Source organism: Zeus faber, assembly GCF_960531495.2.
Source record: "Zeus faber genome assembly, chromosome: 1".
NCBI lineage: Eukaryota > Metazoa > Chordata > Actinopteri > Zeiformes > Zeidae > Zeus > Zeus faber.
This window is the reverse complement of record NC_137193.1, coordinates 46,269,240-46,278,080: the sequence shown is the minus strand read 5'-3', so window position 1 is coordinate 46,278,080 and position 8,841 is coordinate 46,269,240. Positions and strand designations below refer to the sequence as shown.

The 8,841-nt window shown below is 47.4% G+C and overlaps 1 protein-coding gene across 1 annotated transcript in view; it reads right to left on the bottom strand.

The window, feature by feature from the left end:
* Positions 1-1,420: 1,420 nt before the first annotated feature.
* ankrd24 (ankyrin repeat domain 24) overlaps positions 1,421-8,841 on the bottom strand; it is a gene marked incomplete at its 5' end in the record, with an annotated part of 14,732 nt that continues 7,311 nt past the window's right edge. The window contains 11 exons of the mRNA XM_079996735.1: positions 1,421-1,795; positions 2,087-2,152; positions 2,376-2,576; positions 3,202-3,378; positions 4,829-5,062; positions 5,296-5,612; positions 5,743-6,506; positions 6,974-7,137; positions 7,970-8,139; positions 8,248-8,386; positions 8,732-8,841. The exon at positions 8,732-8,841 is cut by the window's right edge and continues 6 nt beyond it. Coding sequence (XP_079852861.1) covers positions 1,721-1,795; positions 2,087-2,152; positions 2,376-2,576; positions 3,202-3,378; positions 4,829-5,062; positions 5,296-5,612; positions 5,743-6,506; positions 6,974-7,137; positions 7,970-8,139; positions 8,248-8,386; positions 8,732-8,841 — 2,417 coding nt within the window. The 3' untranslated portion in view covers positions 1,421-1,720. The remainder of the gene's footprint in view (positions 1,796-2,086; positions 2,153-2,375; positions 2,577-3,201; positions 3,379-4,828; positions 5,063-5,295; positions 5,613-5,742; positions 6,507-6,973; positions 7,138-7,969; positions 8,140-8,247; positions 8,387-8,731) is intronic.

The following is an 8,841-nucleotide window of genomic DNA, read 5'->3' as shown; positions in this document are numbered from 1 at the left end:
CCATGAAATGTTGTGAGTGTGGGGATCACACTGTGGCATGGTCCCCGCTCCCCGCCACCGAAGTACCGGTGCGCCGGCAGGATGGAGTATCCATGTTTTATGTCGTTGTTTGTTTAAGTTTCTGTCACCTCTACTGTTCTATTCCCAATCACACTGGCACCATGACACGCCCCTTTCCCGACGTGCTCATGACGTTGAACGTTACGCACCAAAAATAAACGGCATTTCTCCTGACAGTAGGAAAGGTGTTAATCGCCTCTTGTTCCAGCACATCCCTTAGATGCTCCATCGGATCGGACTCTCCAGGCAACCTTCTTCTATTCCATTCTTCCAGGGTCCAGTTCTCACGCTCAAGTGCCCATTCTAGGTGCTTTCAGCGGTGGACCAGTGTCAGCATGGGCACTCTGACCAGTCTGCGGCTACACAGCCCCATACGCAGCAAGCTGTGATGCACTGTGTGTTCTGACACCTTTCTATCATAACCAACATTACGTTTTTCAGCAATTTGTGCTACAGTAGCTCTTCTGTAGAATCCGACCAGACAGGTTAGACTTGGGCGCCCATGATCTGTTGCCGGTTCACCGGTTGTCCTTCCTTGGACCACTTTTAGTAGGTACTAACCATTGCATACTGGGAACACCCCACAAGACCTGTCGTTTTGGAGACGCTTTGACCCAGTTGTCTAGTCATCACAATTTGGTCCTTGCTAAAGTGGCTCAGATCCTTACGCTTGCCCATTTTACCTGCTTCCAAAACTGGCTGTTCACTTGCTGCCTAATACATCCCACCCCTTGTAACGAGATGAGCAATGTTACTCACTTCACCTGTCAATGTCAATGTCTATTGTAATGTTGTGACTGATCGGTGTAAATATAAATACACATATAAATACACAACAGATCATCTTCAACTTTGCCTTGACATAAACAGAGGGGCTTTATGTCACCGCTTTTTACTTTGTCTCAGGATCTTACCGTACCTTTTCTTTGAGTAATTGTAATGTTTTTTGACAATAAAATATATTGAAATAAAGGACATTTTGCTTATTTGTATCTGTGACCAACAGCTAAAGTTCAGCAGCTCCAGCACAGGTTTAGGTTTCCGTCCACACATGCTGCTGCCAAATTAAGACTTCCACTTTACTACTTTAATAGGTTTATACTGTACACTATAGACTATACAATACCAAAAGTCTTAATTTGGTAGTAACTTGCATATACTATACATTACCCTTAAATAGATTGGGGGCAGAGTTGCGAAGCTGTCCCTGTTAAAGGCTACAATCATCAGTCCATCCCTGTGCGAGCAGAGAACAGAACAAAGAACAGCCCACAAAGGAGAGTTTTTGTTCTTCATATTTATTATAACAACATTATACAAGAAGATTCAGAAGACAATCAATACCCTGATTGATCGCTCCATCATCATCTAATCCAGCTTGAAACATGCAGAAACACAGACTTGTTGGCTGCCTCACACGATGCAGCCATGAAGGCACTCTTTAATTATATTGCTTTGCTATTCAGGTTCTGTGGCTGTAGTACGATCACTGGACTGTCGGCATGCAGCTACTGACGGCTCACATTGGGATTTTAATTTATGTTTTTTACGAATAAGTCGTCTCAGGTGCAGCAGATTGCTAGACTGGAGTCGTAGCGTGTCAGTTCCCTGATCTGTGGTTGGAATTAGAAGCAGATTTTGACAGGTATGGCGGGGGAGGTCAGGGGCCTTGCTCCTTGTGGGTCATCCTCAGGATCTGCAGTAACAAGCCCTGGACCTCTTCATCCATGCGTCCCTGGCAGGAAGACACCGAAAAAGCACACATGCACGTTTGCATAACACAGTTTAATCATTGGTCTGCGACTTGATTTGCACATACAGTAACTGTGTGGCACGGTTCCCGGGCGCGTCCACGTATGCTGCCCACTGCTCCTGGCTGTGCCCCCGGAGGAAGGACAAGCCAGGATGGGTCAAAAGCAGAGAATCCATTTCACCGGCCACCATCAAAGCATGTGCGTGTGTGTGTGCAAGCATGTGTTATAGTGTGGTGTGTTGCGTGATAAAGACTCTTTCTTTCTTAACTCACCTGTACAGCTGCCAGTAAATGGGAGCGGTAAACAGTCACCACTTGCTTGTGTTTTCTTTCCCAATCCTGCAAACAATTCATAATATCGTGTTATTTTGTTCTTGCTGAATTCCACACTGGTATTTGTACCAAATGTTTACAATATCCTTCAAGTACGTACAGGTATGTGCAATATTTCTTTGTCTATGACACTCATTTGAAGACAATTATACTAAATTAAACACGCTTGGTTGTGATTTACATTATACCTTATTAACCTAAAAGGATAAAATGCTTCTCACTGTCTTACCTGTAGCTGCTGTGTGAGTATGGCCACTCTGTTCTGTAGTGCCACCTGTTGACCCGGGTTACCGTGATGAATAGTACCGTGATGATGAGTGGCCGAGGAGGAGGAGAGAGGGGAGGAGGAAGAGGAAGAGATGCCGAGAGGAGGAGAGAGAGCTCCCAGAGCCTCTTTCAGGCGGAACACCTCCTTGGACAGCTCTGTTATCTGTGGATACAGGAAAAAGTTGAACATGGACCTCAGGAGGTGAAGCAACCAACTACCATTGTCATGGAAAAAAATCAATGCTGATTTTATATGTAAAACAAATCTCATCACTTTAATTTCCTACCAAGGCTTGAAGGGCTTGAACAGACATTTTCTGTTTAAATAGCTTCAGAATCATACTGTTACACACATTTACACATGGGGGCTGCTCTGTATGATTGGGAATTTATATTCCTGGCACTTTTGCGATGCAATGAGGAATTAAAAGCACTTGTGGGTAAACTGGGTAAAGTGCCTTGCTGAGGAGCACCTTAGTGCCGCAGTAGATATGAAGTGTTGCTCTAGGGTTTTCTCAATGCAGCCCGTCCAGGGAGTCAAACTGTTGACCTCTCACATCTTTTCAGACATTTGAATAATAATTGATTAATTGTGACCTTTCCTGCTACACACACACACACACACACAGACACAGACACACACACACACACACACACACACACACACACACACACACACACACATACACACACGCACACACGCACACACTTATTACTGGAAATACAGGGCATAAAGGGGGAAGTATAGTCTCCGATGAGCCTAACCTGAGCAGTACCCAGAGCAGTACCTTGCGGTCCTTTTCCTTGACCAGCCCCTGGGAGTCCTGGATGTCCTTGTGGAGCTCCTGTATGTGGCTGGACTGGCTCTGCAGGTTGGTCAGCTGCTGCTGCACCGTTGCCAACTGGGCCTCTGCCACCTGACGCTCGCTCTTATTGAACAGAGCCTCCCTCTGGACCTGGAACACCTGGACCGGTCAAACCAGCAGTATAGCCGGGTCAGAAACATGGAGCTTGTTGCTCGGCCTAGCTATCTAACCAACATGGATGAAAAATTGGCTTGACGTAGGATAAGTGAGCAGTGAGCGGTGCTGAGCCACAAGGGGGAATGTAGGTGTAAACAATTGACACCTACTGGCAGTAAACAGCCAAATCCATGTTTCACACCAGGAAATTAGAACAGAGTTGATTGACCTCACTGGTTTCAATTACGGGGAACTGTGTGATGTTAAATGCAAGTATTTTCAAGTCAAAAAGTAAGCCACAGATATGACCTCAAGTTCCTATTTTTGCAGGGAGACCATGCCATGGGGGACAGGAAAGCAGACTTCAGAGGATAATAGGAACATATTGTTAAATGCATGAGTGGACACAAACAGAGAGGGGCTCATAAGAAAGCCAGGGAGGTACAGAAGAGAGAAAGTTATATACGCATGAATAATGTAGAAGGAAAGAAAAGAAGAAAGGAAAACTGAGACCTCTCTTTGAAGCATGGTTCTCTTTGTAAGACAATAGAAGGAACGGGAGAAGGAAAAGATAACAGAATAAACAGAAGCAAAAACACTTATGGACATTCACCGATCAGCCACAACATTAAAACCATTGACAGGTGAAGTGAATAACATTGCTCATCTCGTTACAAGGCGTGTGATTTATTAGGCAGCAAGTGAACACTCAGTTCTTGAAGTTGATGTGTTGCAAAAAATGGGCAAGCATAAGGATCTTAGTGACTTTGACAAGGGCCAAATTGTGACGGCTAGACATCATGGTCAGAGCACCTCTACGACAGCAGGTCTTGTCGGTGTTCCCGGTATGCAGTGGTTAGTACCTACCAAAAGTGGTCTAAGGAAGGACAACCGGTGAACCGGCGACAGGGTCATGGGCGCCCCAAGGCTCAATGATGCCGTGGGGAGCGAAGTCTAGCCTGTATTGTCCAATCCCACAGAAGAGCTACTGTAGCACAAATTGGTGAAAAGGTTAATGATGATAGAAAGGTGAACACACAGTGCATCCCAGCTTGCTGCGTATGGGGCTATGTAGCCGCAGACCGGTCAGAGTGCCCATGCTGACCCCTGTCCACCGCTGAAAGCACCTACAACACTTAAGCGTGAGAACTGGACCATGGAGCAATGGAAGAAGGTGGTCTGATCCGATGAATCCTGTTTTCTTCTACATCATGTGGATAGCGGAAAACTAAAAGTACACTATACACATGCAAACAAACACATACTACCAAAATCATAAACAAAGGACCAAAAACAGTGAACATGAACAAATTGAGGCTCACATTGAGGGAAAAAATTAAATAATAATAAGAATTTTATATATATATATATATATATATATACACACACACACACACAAAGAAAAACACATACAAGCTTATTATACCACACCCTTCATTCCACTCAGCTTCACCTCGGTGCAGGTCTTCTCGTGCTTACGGGTCAGGTCGTTGAAGCGAGCAGTGATGGTGTTGATGTCCGCCTGCAGGGATAGTCTCTGGGCCTCGTGGTCCTCCTTGGAGATCAGACCCTGCTCTGCAGCCTTCTGGGACTTGAGCTCCCGCAGCTGAACCTCCTTCTCGTCGAGAGCCTCCTGGGCCTCCGCTGCGCTCTTCCCGCTGGCCTGCAGGGAGCGCTGCAGCTCTGCCTGTAGAGTGGAATGCACAGTGGTAGCTTGAGAGAGAGTTTCTGAGTATAATATAAGTCAGGGACCCTCAACTTCTTGTAGCCTTTGGACACATAAATGGTTCTTAATAGAAGTTGGCTTCCCTGTATAGCTTATACTGGATGTAAACAGCCAATGTTATGGATTATTTCCACTTTTAATTGGAAAAATAGACAAACCATTTGTTTTCATCACTGTCATATCCCCCTGTTTACCTTGACCGTCTCGTGTTCCTCCTTGGATATGGAGTCCTGCATTGTCTGCAGCTGGGCCTCCAGCTGGGCGACCTGGTCTTGGGCCTGGCCTCGGACCATCTTCTCCTCCTGGAGCTCCTGCAGGGTCTGGGCCAGCTGCTCTGACACTGCAGACAGCGCCTCCTTGTGTTTGGAGAGCGGCACTACATCTTTCAACTGCAGGGCGTCGTGCGCCCGGCCCTCCCGCTCAGCGCACAGACAGTCCAGCGCCTGAGCGGCTTCCTGACGCGCCACCTCCAGTTCCTCCCTCACCGCCGCCAGGGAGCGTCTGGAGGGCTCTGATTGGATGAAACAGAAATAATTTAAAACAGCTGGTAGAACTGGAAACTCTACAGATTATGGAGGTTGTGGTGGTATAACTTTAGCAACAGCTTCCTCCAACACAACAAACACAGGACTGTCATTCACCGAATGTGATTGAAGGCTCCGAGCACTCTGAGCGCTCCTCTTCCTCGTCTTCCTCCTCCTCTTCTCCCTGGCGGTGTGAGGTAGGCCGGAGCCCCTCCAGCTCCAGCAGCGCTGTGTTGAGCCTCATGGCCACCTCGGCCCGCTCCCTGGCCAGCTGCTCACACTGCAGCCCCAGAGTCACCTGCATCTCCTCCAGCTCAGACCGAGGCACGCGCCTCCTCAGCTCCCCCTCCAGCTCACCCACGCGGCCCTGAAGCCGACGCACCACATCCCCTGCTCCTTCTCCTCGCTCCCTGCTCTCCGCCAGGGCGGCCTCCAGTACCGTCACCTTGTCCCTGAGGTGGCTCACCTTCTCCCCCTCCCCTCCCCCGTGGTCCTTTTCCCCGTCCTCGCTCGAAAGCCGCTTCTCGGCCAGAGCGGTTTGGAGTTCCTGGACTTTCCCCGTCAGCTGTTTGATCGTATCACTGTCGCAGTCGCTCTGACCCCCTGCCTCCCCCTGTTTTTGGGCTAGCTCCGCCTCCAGCTCCCTCACCCTTGCTCGCAGCTGCTGCTGCGCCTCTTTGTCTGCCCCCTCCACCCTGAACGCTTCACCCTCGGGGGTGTCGCCCTCATCAGGCTCCACAGAGAGGACCCTAAGACGCATCTGCTCCTTCAGGTCCTCCAGCGCAGACCGGGAGAAGGCCAGCTGCTCCTGCAGATCAACCAACTTCCCCCTTAGAACTTCGACGCTGTCTCCATCTGCCACTTGAGGCTTCTCATCTCCCCTGCAAAGTATATTTCATCAACGTCTGTCAATCCATCAATCAATCATATACAGAGAAAGCCAAAGGAAAGATGTTTTGTCCATCAGCTACTGAATCGCTCATCTGAAGCAGCTCAAAGCTTAGGCATCCTATTCAAGGGTCTTGCGAGGGTAGTTGTCAAGAGAGAGAGAGTAAATGATTGAGTTGGGATGCCAAACCTGCAAACATTTACTGCACATAGTGGGACCATCATTCAAACTAAGCAGGAAAAGTCTAGTCCTTTTCTGTGCAAATACCATAAGGTGTTTCTGATACTTTCATTATTAACAGCGGAGGAAACCACCAAGGCAAACTTTTGAAGGCTATAAATGTGTTATTAAGCTGAGATTTAGTCAGTGAACCAGAATAACTATGGCCTCTGATGAGTTTTAAGTGAATCTTGGTGACATGAATTAAGTAAAATGAACACACATTTGAGTGTGCATTACCGTTCCTCTGCCACACTGGAGGTCTCTTCTGAAGCCTGAGCCAGGGCGAAGCGCTCCTGCAGGCTCTCAAACTCCTTCCTCAGGGTCTCGTACTGGTCTATGGAGACAAAGTCTGGACTGGAGCCCTGCATGTCGGTGTCGTCCTTCTCAAACATTTCCAGCATCTTCAAACGACACAATGAAGGATACATTGTGGCTGACTTAAATTTTAAAAGTAATATTAAAATAAATTGGAAAATACAAGCTATCATCAAGAAAAGGGTCAGGGGTAATATAAAGTGTGTCTGCTGACCACTAAAACCCAATTTTACACCAGTATGGTCCTTTAAAATGCACACATGCAATAAATGAAAACAGTATATTTTTTGTTATTAGGCTGTGAACTGGATAAATCCCATTTTCTGGAAGTCTTCCTGGAGACAAATAATCCTGGCCATCCTATGTCCTTTAAAGAGACCACATCAGATGCTGTGGTTTCGGTTTACTGGGCCAATGACCTCTTTTATAAACACCCTTCCTCTGCTCTCATGCCAGACAATTGTGCTCCTCTCTGTGGAAATCCCACAGTCACAAATATTTTACTTTAAAGCACAAATTCTAGCTAAGTTTGAATAAGCCATCACACAAAAACACAACAAAAGTTTCTGACAAAAGCGTTTGACCCAGTTAGAAATGAACATCCACATCACAGCCACCATGCCTCATTCTTTTCTGTTTCTAGCCGTCTGGATGGTACCGCTTCAGTGGCTCAGGACTCCAGAGAGCAGCGTCATGAAGCTAAACTGGTCATGAGTAATGGTCTAGTCTGGAGCTGTTCAGCCAGCCTTGAAAAAACATCATCTTCTTGGTTCCCCATATCAGGAGCCCTATATGTGTGTGTGTGTGTGTGTGTGTGTGTGTGTGTGTGTGTGTGTGTGTGTGTGTGTGTGTGTGTGTGTGTGTAAGTGTGCATGTAGGCATAGACAAGAGTCCATTTGGTATAACATGTGACCTCACTTGCACTTTGAGAGCCAGCTCAGAGTTTTGTGACGTCAGTTCTTCTATCTGTCTGCGAAGCTCAGCCACGGTGCCTGGGTCCCCCGGGGCAGGAGAGGGGTCAGCCGAGTCCGTCTCTTCCCGAGAAGAAGCTTCCTCCGGGGCTCTAGACCGCCTGGAGAGCAGCTTTTCTGGATGAGAGGATCAAAAGAATGCAACAACTACGACACATTTCAGGAATCCAGCGTGAATAATCTGCATGAATAATTACATACAGTAACGTCCAAACCCTCTCATACCTGGAAAGTCCAACATCTCGTCCATGTCCTCTGAGTCACTGGCCCCGATGCCATGGCCTGCTCTCAGGTCCACCAACTCCCCTTCAAGCCGGTCTCTGTCGGCCTCTGCATGCTCCAGCTGTGCCTTTAGCTGAGACAACTAAAGTGCATGTACATACGTATACAATTACACAAACAATAACAGAGAGACAGTTATTACTGCAAGGTTATTATAATACTATACCAGAGACGTCTTCCACATTCAGAAAGTAAAAGTTTCCATGTTTTTGCTCCACCCATGCACTGATTCAGTTGATTCCACTCCATTAGTTGGACCCCTGGGTTGATACTATTTAGAAAATCTAGAGGTTTGACTCAAAACAGAAGAACTTTTACATTCTGAACCCCAGAAGTTGCACGTCTGAAAATATCGCACAAGGCATTCGAAATGAAACCGCCTGACATTTCCAGAGAAGTGAGTTTTGTGTCGCCCGTGGTGCAGTACCTCCTCCAGGGCAGAGGCGGCGCTCTGGTGCTGCTGTTCCAAGCCTTTGATTTTCTGAAGCAGGCGACCTCTCTCCAGACGCAGCCGTCGGATCTCCTCAAAGACTTCCT